The following is a 16,761-nucleotide window of genomic DNA, read 5'->3' as shown; positions in this document are numbered from 1 at the left end:
TCTATGTTGCTAGGCTTGCCTTTGACCACTACTGAGGTAAGCAGTCCTCATCAAGAAGTGAAACCCATAATGAAATAAAATGCAAATCTGCCACCTAAGCAGTGGTATTCTTGCCTTCATGGAATATTCAAACATATATGACAATGGTCAAATAAATAGGCAATCCACTGACCAGTGTACCAACCCTATGTCAGACTGAACAAGGGAAACAGCGAAACGAGATTTGTTGACCCAAGAAATAACAAGGACTGGGGTGATGGGAAAGGTCTGAAACAGCCATATTCCCTGGCTAGGTTTTATGAAAAATCCATCCATGTATTCACACTGCCTTTCATAAATACTAGGGGGCAGAAACTTGTTCTCTTTTTAAAAGGGGAAAATCAGGTTCTGAAAATTGTTGGGAAGATACCAGATACAGTGGTACCTCGGGTTACATACGATTCAGTTTACATACGCTTCAGGTTACAGACTCCGCTAAACCAGAAATAGTACCTCGGGTTAAGAACTTTGCTTCAGGATGAGAACAGAAATCGTGCTCTGGCGGCACAGTGGCAGCAGGAGGCCCCATTAGCTAAAGTGGTGCTTCAGGTTAAGAACAGTTTCAGGTTAAGAACAGACCTCCGGAACGAATTAAGTACTTAACCCGAGGTACCACTGTACTCTATTAGTTGTCCTTTACAGCTGCAGGTCCCTAGACTGAACTCACAAGAACTAAGCCCTGGGTCCAAGAACTCTACAGCAAAACTTTCAATACCAGAATGCAAGGAATAACAGAACCTGGGGCTGAGCCAATGAACTGGAGAACTCAATGTTACAGGCTTCAGTGCTAAGGCTGCTATATTCTCTCTGTACCTGAACCAACAGTCTCATACTGTGAAGTAGCTTTAATCCTGGATCATTCTATCTGGCCTGCCAGACTCCCCGCCAACCTAAAACCACAAACCCTCATCAGACAAATCAGTACCCTCCACCCATCCTGTTGTCACACAGCAAGGAAGAAGAGACAGAAAACAAGCCCGTCTCATCAAGTGCCCATACATAGTAAGCTTGCTAATCTTTCTTTAGTAGAGGCTCTGTGCAACGGGCAGACATTCATTCCACAGGTGAAATTTTGCCCATTGTCAGTTTTCCATACTGGTGAAAACTGTAGTTGGCTTAACAGTTGCATGACTGTTGCATTCAGTATGCAGGTCTAGAAACGCACCCCTCCCTCAAAACCCCTCCCAGGGTTACCCGATTTTGCTGCTGGCTCTGTTCAGTTTGTTTTGCTATTTTACTGTATGGAACAGATTTTACTGTAAGCTGCCTTAGTCAGGTTCTTCCTCCAGTAAGGCAGCTCATAGGGTGTGTGTTTTTTAATGTGAAAATGGGGTTGAGAATGGAATTGGCCTAAGGCCTCAGCAGCCGCCTTTGTGTAACACAGTCCTTTCCATTCATCATACTCCACAAGGCAGACACCAAACGGCAGTCCAGAGTTTGTGACCCATTACAGGTGATGCAGTGGTTAGAGCTGGGGACCGGGGTTCAAATCCCAACTCGGCTATGAAGTTTGCTGGATGACCTTGGGTTACAGTCTGTCCTACCTCACAGGGTTATTGTAAGGATAAACTAGAGAGGGGAAAATGAACCACGTAAACCACCTTGAGGAAGGGCGGGATATAAATGCAACTTCAACAAGTAGGACAACTACAGCATATGCTCTTCCTCTAAGGAGGTCAAAAAGAGGTCACAGCCACAACCCCATTGCTAGGCATCAGCAAAACAATGATCTGCTCTCACACACTTTAGAAAACCTACTTCAGATAATAAAAAAAAATCTTCACAAGAACATGTGGAAAACACACACACCTCAACATGTATAAAGTCAGCACAAGTGACTCTTTCAGAAAATATACAAACACCGGGACAACATCTCCATGAGTAGGGACTCTTAAATTCAGGGTTGTGGCCCATGTTGGGCAAAATGTTTATTTTAATTTATTTATTAAATCTGTATACCACCCTTCATCCGTAGATCACAGGATGGTTTACAACATAAAAATACAAGATAAAAACACAAAATACATAATAAATAGAAGAAGAAAACGACTAAAACCCTCCTCCCTTCACCTCTTCCCACAAACACATTTAAAAGGGTATAATCAGCCAAAGGCCTGGTTAAAGAAGAACATTTTTGCCTGGCGTCTACAGGTACATAATGAAGGCACCAGGCAAACCTCCCTAGGGAGAGCATTCCACAAATGGGGAGCCACTACAGAAAAGGCCCGTTCTCATGTTGAGACCCCCCCCCCGGACCACTTGTAGGGCCCCAGAGGATGATCTCAGGGTTTGGGTAGGTTCACATGGAGAGAGCCAGTCCTTGAGGTATCACATTTCAGGGGGTTGGACTAGATGGTCCTCATTGTCCCTTCCAATTCCACAATCCTATGATTTTACAACTAGCAGAGCAGGTTGCCTGTGAAATGGACTGGAGTTTGTTTCCTCACATACTCAGATTCAAATACAGATTGCCAAGGGGATCAAAACACAGAACTGGGTTCAGCCTTATTGTAACCAAACACAAGGCTGTGAACCAATTGCCACCTCTTTCTTCCACCCGTACAACAGAGGTTAGACTGGTTCCTGAGCCAAGGAATCAGCAGGATGGATTCTTCCAAGCTCCTCATTCCAAAGCAATTCAGTCACCTGTGTGTTTTTTTTGAGCTTCAGCGGATAAGGTTGCACTTTGGCTGAACGACGGTGCACCAAATCTCAGCAAGAGGAAAGCAACATCATAGCTAAAGGCACTGAAGCTGTGGCCCCTGCTCCTTTCACCAGCAGCCTTCACTTAGAGGGACACCAGTGCAATATGCCTGTTGTGGCTTCGCTTGCAAGGGACAGGGCATAGGAGAGGATGACTAATCCTGGCCCCACCACAGACAATATACATACTGCACACACCCCAACTTCTGGCACCTCATTTCTCCCAGCATCAGCACAAGACACTCCTGGACATAGAGAGGAGAGGCAAAATATAAAGCACCTACCTGGCTTGGTGGCTACCAAGGTGGAGGGGAAGAGGAAGGCTTGGAAACTGGAGGCACAGAGCTCGCTGACAGTGCCCATGATGATGCCCTTGAGGCAACGCCCTCTCAAGACTGGGCAAGGGGTGCTGCCCTTGGGCAGGTGAGAAAGGCCTAGCAGGTCAGAGCCAGGCACAAGGTGGGGTGCAGAGGCCGGAACATCAGGGTGCCCACTTTCTCAACACCAAATGGCTTCCCAAGCAGCAGCCTCCACTTCCCCCCTCTTCCAGACAGTGCAAGGGGGCGGGGAGGGAAGAGACACAGCAGGAGAGGGATCCCCAGTCCGGCTGGAGCAGAAGGAGCAGCAGAGACTCCCACACACCGAGTCCAGCCAATCTCAGCTCCCTGCCAGGAAATTGTTACTGTTCCCGCTGCGCTGGACAGCTGACGAGAGACGCACAAAGCCACTTAGAGGGCAATTCAGTTTGGGAACTTTTTCCAAGGTGCCCCCCCTGGCTCCTCCCCGGCCACTCCTCCCAGCTGCCCAGGAGAGGTTTGGGCAAGGGGTATTTTTAGGTCGGTTTTATCCGGCTGCATTATTACGGCTCTAAGCATCTTGTGAGCCAGTGGTTGCTATGCAACGGCCAGCACATAAAAGGAAGGTGCACGAAAATGTAACGCATGCAGGTGCCAAAGACGCATGTGTGCATAGATGTGCATGGAAAGTGCAAGGAAGCAGCAGGGTAAGAGTTGCAGAGTAAGGAGTCGGCGCGATTCCCGGCCCGCTAGAAAAAGGAGGATCGGGAGCAGCACCATGTGGATCTTGCTGGTAGGTGCAGTTCAAGACCACTTCTCTAGGTGTAAGACCCTTTTCTCCGAAGCTGGTTCCACCTGAGCAGGAAGGCACTGGCCAGTTGGATCCCAATTACAAAGGTTTCAAAAGCAAAAAAGGCTGAGACTGGTTGCTGCTGTGAGGCCCTGGCAACTGCTGGTGAATTCTCAGCTGTTCTCTTAAAAGGTTTTTAGCCCCCATGAGAACAGAAAGGTCAGCCTCACAAACTTGGACAAGACAGACAGTGACTGGCTATTTCCCTTCGACAGGGCTACTTGCTGTCTTTTAATTTGCTGGGGATCATGACAAGCCTGGTTTACACACCTGTCCCCAAAGCAGCACATCAGCCCCTTCTACATGCTTTTTAAAAGTCAGTTTCTTTAACACAGTATGAAGCCAAAAGTTTACAGAACAAGTTATGGCGATGTATTAAAAGTAATGCATAAAATCCAAACCATGTCTGCTGTCTGCACAAGGGAGTACAAACAATGTCTGATGTGTCACAGAATTGACACAGCATTATGCTTTCCACAAAACTATTTTTGTCTTAAAATAGATCGTGTTTTATCCTGCGCTGGTGGTTATGGTGAGACACAAAAAGCTGCAAAGAGGTCCATCCTTTTTGTGCTTCTGCAAATAAACTCAGTTTGAACTCTTCTTCCTTGCATCTCTTATTACACAGTCACAGAGAAAACTTGTCTGGCGCAAGCCTCAAGTTGAAACACATTCCAGTCCACCTTGAACTTCTAATCCAATCTAATCAGCTGCACAGGGCAAGAGAAGTCTCACTGGCAAAGGTGGTGCTATTGCTGCTTCTCCTAGGATGTGCAAAGCAATATCAGATTAGCACTCTTGTCGAGAACTGGGAGCCCTACTTGGAACCTGCGGAGCAGGCAAGAGACATGACTCTGTTTCTGGAAGACACAGGGAAACCTGAGATGGCCAGAGTTTCAGAGGAAAGATTGGCAGGAGTGTGGCGAGCCTGACTAATGGGGAATCCATAAAAGGCCAGTTAGGTGATAAGTGTGCAATTTCTTCTGTGAGAACTCATGGAGAATGAAACAGACAGTCCAGCAAACAGGATTAATTACATCCTTGTGTTTTTTCTTCTGATTCCACAACTGGCTCCCCTATGTCTCAAGAGACTCGTAAAGAGCTTCTTCAATGGGGCCAGAATCCCTGCAGCACCAAGCTGAACAGCAGCTGAAACAAGGCGCAAGGGGAACTGGCAAGCTTATCTCCACAAGCACAGGTGCACATCCCAGCTGCGGAGGACATGGCAGCAAGAAAGTGCACAGGTGCTAGCGCTGTCTGCCAAACGCTTCAAGAACAAGGTTACATTAGACAGCTAACAGCATGGGTCCCCTGTCTTAAAAAGGAGAACACAGAAAAGCTTCCATATTCATCTGATACGTTTCCACTAAAACTCAACCTCACTATTCTTTTTCTGGATCTCCTAATCACCTGGAATTGCTCATATAAAAATCATCTTCTTCAGCGATCACTCGTAGCTGAGTAAAATGGTCTTCCATGAACACAGTCTTAACAATGAGTCCATAAGTGACTGTGGAGGCCAATTCTGGATCCACACATCTTTCCACAGTGAGGACATGGGTTTCCCGGAGGGGGGCAACAAATGGAAACAATGATTTCCTCTCCCTCCACAGGTGTTAATTTAATCAACAACACTAAGATTATCAATTACGGCTGCTGCAAATTTAATATCTAACTGAATTATCACAGACTGCATTATATTACCATTTAATTTCAAATTTACGTTTCCTGTCTTTAAACTCATAAGTGAATATACTCAACAACCAAGGATCGCTCTCCAAGCATCTGATGAAGCCCATAAAAACATATCTTAACAAAGTTTGTTTGCCTGTAAGGTGCATCAAAAAGGGGGAGAATGCCCTCCTCCAATTAGTCTTTAAGGTGCCAGACGACTCTTGGGTTTTTTATGTATTACATCTATCCCTCTGGAAGTTCTCCCTAGTACTTCTGGAAACACACGACTCTAGCTTTCTCATCTATCGAAAGTTCAACATAATGTTCCTTCTGGCAGCTAAATGCTAGACTGCTGGAAAGTGAAAGTTTACGGAAATCCCATTTCATAATAGTTTGATAAGCTTTAGGATCTATTAGCACAGGAACAAAACAAAACAAGTAATTCCCTTAGCATGTGGCTCCAGTTCTATTGCTTCTTACCCACAGTAGAGCAAAGCAAAATAATTGGCCCACAAACTAATAGGGTTCAAGACCCTGACAACCAGCACCCAAAGTAAAATAGGTGTGATTTTTTTTTTTTACACACGCAGAGGCAACTCCCCGTTTGTGAAAAAATGAGCCATCGTTTCTGAGAAAAAAGATCTCTCCATGATAGCAAGCAGCAGAGAGAGAAGAGGGAGGTGCTCAGGAGAGGTATAAGCCAGATCAATCAACAGAAGAGGCAGAATCAGAGAAGAGAATACCCATGAAAGGTTGGCACTTCCCTTGGCATAAGCGACTCCAGAAAAGCCCATCCCTCATCCAATAGTTTACAAAATGTTGTATGCTTTAAACCATGGGTAGGCAAACTAAGGCCCTTGGGAAGGAAGAATCAGGATACAAACCTATTAAAATGAACGAACACTGTAGGGTGGTATCTGCTGCTGAGATTTGCCAAGGGGTAAATGCCCAGTAGATGACACTTCAAAGAAAGGTGGCTGTATCAACGTTGCAAAAGGCTCTTTAACAAGGCTGAGCTACCAGTTCTCACACTGTATTCGGTGCCTGAGACTCAGAAGGGGAACTAAAGGAGCCCCATAATGACTTCTGCCCCAAATGAGTAGGCAGAGAGAAGAACTCTTTTCAGACAAGCTCTACATACAAAAAGAAGAGCAGGCCACTCTAGTTAATGAAACACTCATACATCAGATATTGATCCATTGCTGCTTCAGTCTCTGAACTGGCGCACAACTAGGCAATGACAAGACTTTGGGGCAAGCGCTGTGCCCCCAGAACTGAATCCAAAGTAAGGTGGAAAGACAATGGGAATTATTATCCAACAGGAGGACAGAAAAGCCATCCTGTTACTGTATGGTCCTGGTAAGTGAAAAGAGAAGCGTGGGGGTGGCAAACAGTTAATGTTTCTGGTTTCAGCTGAATGAAGCTAGCAAGCAAAGCTGTTCCGCTGGACCATTTACTGCAAGCCAGCCAAATGAGTAGAGCAATGCCTCCAGGGGAAAAGCCCTCTCTGCCCCAAATAAGGCTCCTGTTCCTTGAACAGCTGCACGCCAAGGTCCGTAAAGTCCATTATAGGGTAGCAGAGACCAGGGGCACCGCTTGGGGAACCGAATTTTGTGCTGTGCCCCAGATCCCCTTTCCTCCGCCTCCTTTTTAAATTAAAAAAAAGCAAACTTTGCTTACTGTGCAGCTAAGTGCAGTGCTAGCAACAGCCTTGCCATCTTAATTTACCCAGAGGCACACTGTACATTTATGCAAATCTGCATCATGATCTGTTTCCCAGGTTCTTTAAGTACCAAGCGATGCCCCTGGCAGTGAAAGAAGCAGCTCCGTATGCTGAGCTTCTCCTCGATATGCAGCTGATTAAAGAATCGGGACAGCAGCCTTATTTGGGTCAGGACGCATTGGGGGATATGAACTTTTAGCATCCTATGCCATACAATGGGTAAACTAGGTGGGAAAGCTTCCAGAAAGGACCAGTGCTAACATATACTCTCCCCTCCTCAGACCCAACTTAGCAAGATGGCGCAGAAGAAGGCCATGGTCATCGATGTTGAAAGCCACTAAGAGCTGCAAAAGAACCAACAGGGACACACTCACAAGCCATTCCCTAATGGAAGCCATCCACTGGTGAAACAGAGGCTGTTCTGTCCCAAACCCAGGTCTGAAGACAAATTGAAATGGATCCAAATAATCAGCATTGCCCAAGGCCATGCTGAGTTGGGAAGCCATCCCATGTTTTAATAGCTTGACTAAAAAAATCAATGAGACCATGTGATGTAGTGGTGTGTTGGACTAGGATATGGAAGACTAGGGTTCAAATCCCCATTCAACCATGACGCTCACTGGGTGATCTTGGGCCAGTTTGTCTTAACCTCACGTGATTGTTGAGAAGATAAAACAGAGAGTAGAACTACGTATTCCACCTTGGGCTCCTTGGAGGAAAGGGGGGAATATAAACATGATAAATAAAGTTTAAAAAATGAAATGAAATGAACTATCAGGGATTGGAGGTTAGTTCAAGATTTGTAGATCTGACATTCATTCATTTAACAGAGATTTGACCGCTGCCTACAAGGATATAGGAACCATGTTGTCATTCAGTTAGGCATCCAGCCCATAAAGCACGCCCTCAGTGACCAGTACATTTGATAAGATGCTGGACCTCACTACTCCCAGGTGTTGTAGAAGGTACCCCATTCAACAAGCACAAGCACTCCTCCCAAGGCAACAAGAGACATTTGAGGAAATGAGAGCACATCTCAAGAACTAGAATTCGCATTTGAAACCTGTTCCATATTTTTGTGTGTGCACATCAGTCCCCCTCCCAGCAACCCTACAACCCTCGTCCCTGTCATTTTACAGCTTGAGAACCGAGGCCCAGGCATTTGCTCCAAGAGAGTCCCACAGGTGAAGTGACCCACTCCCTGTGTTCTGGACACAGGCTTCCAAAAGGTGACAGATACACAGCATAGACTGGTTTGAGACCAGCTGAAAAGCCAAAGGATTGCTAGGAATGTGCTTTTTTAGCAAGTGCCAGAAAAGGTCTGCATACCCACCTATTATTTTATTTGTATACAGTCCTATACCCACAGGTCTCAGGGCTTCACAACATAGAATCACAATATAAAAACATGAAATACATAATAAAAACTAAAAACAAGAACAACCCAATAATTCTACAACCCTCAACAGCATGCCTATACTGTATAGTTCAAAGGCCCACTGGGAGGCTTGTGGGGCATCATTCTCGACATTTAAAATGAGAAAACTACACTGGGGTTAATCTCAGCAAACACACATTCCCAAAGCCACTTTCGGAGAGATAACCTGAATGTGGAGGTGGGGATAAGGGGCTTGCAAGAGAGAGAAAAGGTGGTGGGAGGGACGGGTGTGCAACCCCTCCCAGGCCTGCTGATACTGCAAACGCTCTTTTTCTACCTTGTGCATGCACACTCCGCTCCCTAAGCTCAGTTCCAGTTTCAGAGGTGGGGTGGGGGCATAATTAAAAACGGGAGAAGCACCCACTGGGAAGCTCAATGCCTGCTGCTTGGAGCGTAAAAGATGTCCTTAGTTCATGCAAGGGGTAGATCAAGGTGGTCCAACATGCAGCCCTTGAAAACATACAGTGCTTCTTAGTGTGGCTCGAGTAGCCGGCTTTGTCACTGCTGCTGTGAGGGGCACGCGGAAACAGCAAAGGCACTTCTTGTGTCTCCCTCAGCCTCTGCAAGGCCATACAGGCCAGCCACCCCCCTCCTCCCCTCTAACTTTGCCCAGGATATAAGCAACAACAAAAAAATTATAGCAATAACAACGCATTAATGTGAGAGAGGTTATTTCCCCTGCAGTGGTATTAAGACAGCTGAATACCTCCATGTATATTTTTTAAGGCGGCAGCCCTGTGCAGTCTGCATTTACCTGGGAGTATGTCTCAATGAAATTAACAGCATTTACTTGTGAATAGGCACACATTAGGCTTGCACTATTGCATTTTGACCTGAGCAGGGCTTTATCCCAGGTCAGCTTGCATGGAGTCGAAACCCTGTCCTACTGATCACAGCCTAGCAACCTGCCCTGATTCAATGCATACTTACTTGGGAGCTGGTCTCATTATGTTTAGGAGTGCTCACCCTTAAAATATATTAATTGTGTATATTAAATCGCATTGGCCATATTACAAATGCTTTAATTAACAATATGGAAATTTTATTCAGTGTGCGGCCCCCAGGTTCTGTGTTGAAGTACTCCTGCGTTCTACTTGGTCTAAGAGGTTGGACTGCCCTGGGTTAGGTCACTAGTGGACTTCTCCATCTCTAGAGAGCAGCAGCCATGCATTTCCCCTGTGGCCTACAAGTACCGTATTTTTTGCTCTATAAGACGCACCAGACCACAAGACGCACCTAGTTTTTGGAGGAGGAAAACAAGAAAAAAAATATTTTGAATCTCAGAAGCCAGAACAGCAAGAGGGATCGCTGCACAGTGAAAACAGCAATCCCTCTTGCTGTTCTGGCTTCTGTGATAGCTGCGCAGCCTGCATTCGCTCCATAAGATGCACACACATTTCCCCTTACTTTTTAGGAGGGGAAAAGTGAGTCTTATAGAGCAAAAATTACGGTACCTTGGTTCCTCAGCCAAAGACCTTCCAACCTCACTCCTTTCCCCATCAGCCAGTCATGTATGCCCTCCCAGCTCTTGCAGCATCCCATCCCCCATTCCTCCTCAGCTCTTTTTACAGAAATCCTTTAATCCTGGTGGCCGGTAATCCTTCATGCAGTACGATTAGTGCCACAGCCAATCTGCTCCAGGCTGGGACAGGAAGCTCAGGCACCCAGACCCACCTGCCTGGGGGAAATATACACACACAGAGAAGCTAGGCAGTGAAAAGCTAGAAAGCATAGACATTGCAAACGTGGGAATTCTTTTTTCTGACCTGTCTGGACCTTTGCACAAGTCAAGTCTACCCAGGTCTCAAAGCTAGGGGGAAGACGGGGGGGTAGGGGGGGAGAGAGAATAGAGGCAAATGTGCCCTGATCACACATAACAGCAGAGATTTTAGCAAATGCAGAAGTCATGTTTTGCAATGAGCATGCATTTCACATCAACTTCCATTTTATTTTCCAATTTGCTTCATTTACTAAAATCTGGATTCCTGGAGGAAAACATCATTGGCAGGCTGGGGTGATGGAAGAAGGGAGAAAGGAAAGGTTTCTAGGGTACAGTTCAATGTGTGTGGTGGGGAGAAGGGGAGAGCAGGGGCAGGGACACTCTAGGACCCCTGAAGAAGGAAAAGGCAGAACTGTAAAAATCCATATCTCTAGGAAGACTCTCCTCTCAGCCTCCCCACCCAATGAACATTGTGGGTATTCACCCTTTGGAATTCACTTTTTCTCCACAAAAACGAGAACTGGAAACAAGTTCTTTAAAACAATGAAGACAGATTCCCGTCCTTTTGTTTTGATGTTGTTTTAGTGAAGAAGCTTCCTAGGCTTGTGTAAATGTTTGCATCTTTCCCAATACCTCAGCAGTACAACGCAGTGGGTGGATAGGAAGAACAGGAGCTTCCGAAAAGAGTGAGGAATACGCAAGGCTAGCAACACTGTCCTGAAATCACAGAAATAAGCCAAAACATGGGGGGAAATAGGAGACTCCTGGGAAGGGATGGGAAGCCTGAAGCCACCCCAAATGAGACCGTTATTTGGAACCTGCATATTTCCCTTTGTCTATGTCTGGCCAAGCATCTGCTTGTCGAACGCAGCACAATGCCGTTTCGATCATTCAGGGCCTCTGCCGTGATGCGAACCAAGAGAGAAGCTGCACCCTCAGCAACATTCCACCAGGACCCCTGCCCCCCCCCCACAGCATGAGAGCAAAGGACAGACACATCTGTTTCACTTCTAGAGCAAGTTCCGCAGTGAATGCGCTGACCAAGCAAACTAACTTTGTTCCACAGCAGCTTGTATCCACAACACCATCACTTCACTGAGCAATCACTTTTCATACAGATCTGGGTATCCACAACGTTGCTAAAGAGAGAGAAACGATTGCTCCACCACAGTAGGCCTCTTGCGCAGACAGAGTGCGCAAATGCACCACATGATCAGCCTGGGTGTTGTTGTTTTTTTAATTATTATCTTAACACAAATCACTGGCAACCGCAAGTTTTTATTTATTCATTTAAAAGCAAAAAATCAAGTTCCTATCCTTTCTGAGCATCAAACGCCTTTGGGAAGCATGCTGGTAGCTCCAGCAAGAACTTAAAGACAAGAGGTGAATGGAAAGATGCCTCCAGTCATGTGACCAAAAGATCTGTGGGTACTTAGCCCAGCTCCCTATCCACTCTCCTAAGAAACCTGTTTCCCTGTTAACACAATACATGCCCCTCCTGCCAGCCAAAAGCATTTAAATTCTGCAACAGCCACCTGCCCCCCTCACACAGCCAATCAGAATACAAGAATGAAAGTGAACTAGATGCAAGAGGCAGTCAAACCATGTGATAACTTTTTACCTGTACACCGCAGACAGCACACAGCAGTGGGGTTCCTGAGGCCCAAGTACCCATGTCACCTTGTTTGGTGCTCCTGGTTCTACTTATACCATCCTTGTTTGGGCCAAGCAGAATTCAAGGATCGCCAGCTGCCATATCACAAGCGAGCGCCTCCTCCCCAAAATCCCACGGTGTGTGCTGGGCATCTCTCTCACAAGAGGACCAATTCACCTCTCTGTTCTCAGAGCAGATGCATTCTCAAAGCATTTTGCTTAATAAAAGCCAGAGAATGAACACGCTGATCTTCAGAGCTGCTTCCGATTAATCATAGGGCATCATGAAAACAATACCGCCCCTGCCCCCCACAGGTTAAAACCACAGGGGATTACTGGAAGTGCTCAGTGTTGGGATTCAGTGGGATAGCAGTGTCCAGTTGGGAGACTTGAGCACCACCTGCTGGCTCTAAAGCATCATTTCAAGCTCCCTCGATATTAACGAGCCTTTAAAAAGCAGGCTCTTTCAAAGGAAACCAGGCTCCAGAATGCAAAGGGAAGTGTGCAGATGTTATTTCCTTGTTGGCAAGGGCAACATACCTATGGCAACAAGGTTATAAGCACTGGGCAACCGCAAGCTGCCTGTCTTCCTACGCAGCTCCAAGGGAAATCCGTAGCGACAGTCTGAGAATTTGAGAAACTACTGATGGAGCCCTGAGCCATTTGTAAAGGCTGCACAGCCACCCCCCACTGCAGTCTTATTGCCCTACAGAGGTACTTCGACATTAAACTACTAGCACACACTGAATGGGACACTTGCATCCCTGAACCTGCATTTTTGGTGGGCAGCTGCTATGTGTCAGGGGACAGCTGCCCCAAAAGGATATAGGGTCCTGCAGCAAATGGATGAAACACAATACCATCTCCTGCCCTGTTTGTGTGTCTAAGGCCTGGAGATTTTATTACCAAGCCAGCAGGCAAGGAAATGCCCACTGAATGCAAACCACAAAAAGCAGGGTGCAAAAGGCTTGCATGCTTACATTCTGGCAAAGCAGGCAGCCTAGAGGGCAAAAGTCTGCACCGATGGAGCAAAACGGCCAAGCGCAGGAAACTAGGTGATAAAAGACGACAATGAGGTGGAGCTTTAAAGGTTTCGTGTGTGTGTGTGTGTGTGCGCGCGCGCGCATGCTGTGCACAGCTGGATGAACCCTGCAGCTGCCTAGCCCTTCCCTGGGTTATGAAAAACCTCCATGGACAGGGGAGAGAAGGACAGCAAGGGCAAAATAAGGTGAGTCGTGGGCAAGCCACACTGAAGGAAGGGCAAACTGGGAGGGAGGGATGAGTTGAGCTTGCGTGACACCCAAGAAGAGGAACAAAGAAGTGGAGCAACCACCCAACTAGGAGGAAAGATGTGCGACAGAGGATGTGGTGTTCACTGCATGAGTACACACACAGCTGCCTCTTTCTTTCTCTGTGTTGTCAAGTTGACATAAGTTAGGAGAGGGCAAAGGAATTTGTTAAATGTTTCAGAGCCTGCTGTCTGCATTGGGCCCATCAGAGTGGCCTCGTGTGCTCCAGCTCCCAGCACAGCCAAGCTATTTTCCATTCAGCGTGTCCTGAAAGCTCATGGATAGGATCAATGAGAATGTTCAGTGAGAGCCCTGTAGATTCAGAGATGTCCCACGAAAGCTTTCTGGGGGGAAATTCTTGTCATTACGCGAGTTGCATACATTTGCAAGGGTAGCCTCGCTTCCTTTTTGGCTGGAGCAACCTGGCAACTCCCATGCAAATATGGATAAATTTAGCTGCCCTGTAAACAAGCGGGCCAGCAGAGGAGAGCCAGCTGCTGATTTCAGAAGTGACTGTCCTACAAGTGCACTAAGATGAGACACAGCAGGCTTGTTTTGAGTTTCCAAAACGGCAGCATGCTCTGCACGGAACCCCCTTCTCTCCACCCAGGCTACACACAAATCTACATTTTCTCAGATGTAAGCAATCGCCAAAGTAAACAGGGAAGACAGACATTTCTCCTCCACAAACCTAGAAAGAGTACCAAGACTCCTCTCCACTGCTCACCAACTGTCCTCTAGGTATGAGTGATGCAATATACTCAGGTCTCAGAGGACGAATGTTCTGACCTGCACCAGGTTACAAACTAGCCCCCATGCCCATGAACACATTTCCCTCCACACTGTAAAGGAAAATACATTAGGATTGAATCAAATCGCAGTCTGGCTAGAAGCAGCCCCTCGCCGGCACATGGCAGCAAAAAATTAAAAAATGATGCGTGCATACAATAAGTATTCAACAGCCCTTGTTAACGTTATTGTAGAGAAGCCATAATCACAACCTGAGCCATAATCCCATTTTTACAGCAAACACATGATAACCTGTGAAAACAAGGAGCTCAAATATACCCAGCTGTCAGTGGCAACCACAGCAGAGCTCAGCCTCAGAGCCTCCACCCTTCAGCTCAGCCTGGGGGTTGAGGGGAGGAAGGAGAAAGCATCAGTCCCTGGAATTGCTGCTGTCCCTGAGTCACCTCTGCTGATGAACAGGCAGGAGGACCCCTCCATGTGACTGGGCAGTGCTACCCAGGTTGGAGACGCACAGGGCTGAGAACCATGGTGAGCAGAACTGGGCAGGCTGCCACTTGCCTGAAAGGGAGATTACCCCTGTAAATCTAATCCATCGCTCACAGTACAGGCTAGATGAGAAAGCAGCTGCATGCATACATCGTTTAAGCACCGCTCCACTTTCCCCAGACACCGTCTTTGGGATCATAGCAAGAAGTGAGCAACACAGCTGGAATATTCATGTACTAGGCAAATCAGGGACAAGCCCGCTGGTGGCAGGGACATGTGTGCCTGCTGCTTGAGAGAACCGCCTGCCTCCCGGGCATCACCTACAGCTTCAGCCTGGGTCTCTGTGATTAATGGAGATGCTGCATCCATGCTCAAAAGCCACCCGAGGTTCAAAGCTAATTTGTTTGCCAAATCCACATACAGGACTCAGCAGCACAGGCACATCAAAGGGCATCTGGCCCCAGAGGTCCCAGCATCAGCACACTGGATAAAGGAAGCCCAGGGTGCCATTTGAATGACAGGGTATGCCACGCAAAAGGAGGAATAAATCAAGCAAGCCTCTACTGCCCCAGCGTGCCACAGCTGCTAAGACACAGATCTGAGCTCACAGCTCTGCTGGGGAAGCCTCTAAGTCAGCCAGTCACCCATAACTGGGTCATACATATTAATTCGGTCTCCTGGTGCAACGACACTGCAGAGAAGTTCCCAGTGTTAAAGGAATTGGAGTGGATTCGGGGGAGATCGCACTGGGAGACTCCCTCCATTGCAGTGTCATACACAGAAAGCTGAATAAGCAAAGGACCAAAGACTCTTTGAAGTGGAGTGTCTCATAGCTTACTTGCGAGCCAAAGTGGCATTTCCAGCACAAGGAGTGACCTCCACAGTTCAGTTTTACATGTAAACACAGGACCGGCCCTACCATTAGGCAGAGTGAGGTGGCTGCCTTAAGTGGCAAATGCTAGGGGCAGAAAGCAGCAAAAAGGACCTCGTGCCGCCTAAGTGACCCTGCCACCTTCAGGTGAGGTGGAGGACACTGCCCCATTGTCACTGTTGAAGTAATATTCAGCTTCCGATCCTGTTGGCCCTTCTGTGTGGAATGAGGGGGCCACCACTTTGTCGTTCTTACCTCATGAAGCAAAACGACATGGGACAGCCCTGCTCAATCAGTCAAACAATTTTGACAACACATATCCTACATCAGTATATTGAATGTACATTTCTTTCCTTTTTCCAAGGGCAGAAACCTCAATTTGGAACACCTCAATTTGGAACAAGAAAGGCTAGCACCTTGGCAGCCAGCGCACCAGATGAAGTGATTTGGGCTACAAATGACAGCAAATCTTGTCTGCTTATTTTGAGGGCAGCTTCTCTGAAGACAGGTGCTCAGGAAGTTTTAGCTGTGTTATTGCCTGGCTTGTTGCAACATTTCTAAATTTGTTCCAGTTCCTTCTAAATGTGGGTTCTTTCAGGAAACCGGCCTGCCCCACCTCTTACGCAAGACAGGCCTGTGTGTGAACCTCAAATCCTCCAAGCCCAAGTCTGCTGTCCCCAGTTCGGGATATATCAATTCCAGTCAGTGGCCACTGGGGTTATGAAGGGCACCACCATCGCTCACCCCCCCCACCCCGAACAATGACATTTTGCGAGCAGTGCACTCACTCCCACCACTTCTGCAGAATACTTATACCTGGCACTGTAATTTAAGGTTTGGGTAAGATCAGGGCCTGTCCGAGGGCCTCCCACAAGTCACATGAGGCGACATGCCTGGCAGGGCCAGTCATCCAGTCCTTCGCCACTAGGCCATCTCCAGGGCTCCTGCCACCTTTTTAGAAGGTGATCTGCACTGGCAGGAAATGACACTTGGAAATGACAGTTGGACACACAGATCAGAGACATCAGTCCAGGCCCAAAAAAGCAACCCCTCCCCGCGTGTGTGTGTGTGTGTGTGTGTGTGTGTGAGCAACTGAGAGAAGAGGCACAAATGTGACAGCTGAACTCTGCCTCAGAAAGAGCCACGTTCTCCCTCTTCCCTGAGAAGGAGAGCGAAGGAGCCAGGCAGAAAGGGGAAGCATCTGCTGCTCATGCAGCTGTTGCTACCCTGAAGTCACCCCACAACCCTCCTTCCCTTCTCCGAGAGGCA

The 16,761-nt window shown here is 47.2% G+C and overlaps 1 protein-coding gene across 2 annotated transcripts in view; it reads right to left on the bottom strand.

The window, feature by feature from the left end:
• CYTH1 (cytohesin 1) overlaps positions 1-16,761 on the bottom strand; it is a 56,914-nt gene that overhangs the window by 39,024 nt on the left and 1,129 nt on the right. The window contains exon 1 of one of the 2 annotated variants that reach the window (XM_083486962.1): positions 3,027-3,353. The exons of the other annotated variant lie outside the window; for it this stretch is intronic. Within the exon in view, the coding sequence (XP_083343088.1) occupies positions 3,027-3,105 (79 nt within the window). The 5' untranslated portion in view covers positions 3,106-3,353. Of the gene's footprint in view, positions 1-3,026; positions 3,354-16,761 lie in introns of those variants that run through there. 2 annotated transcript variants of the gene reach the window in all.

The sequence above is a fragment of the Podarcis liolepis genome (genome assembly GCF_965112155.1).
Source record: "Podarcis liolepis genome assembly, chromosome: 2".
NCBI lineage: Eukaryota > Metazoa > Chordata > Lepidosauria > Squamata > Lacertidae > Podarcis > Podarcis liolepis.
Note: the sequence above shows the minus strand (reverse complement) of the source record. Positions and strands in the feature narration are given on the sequence as shown.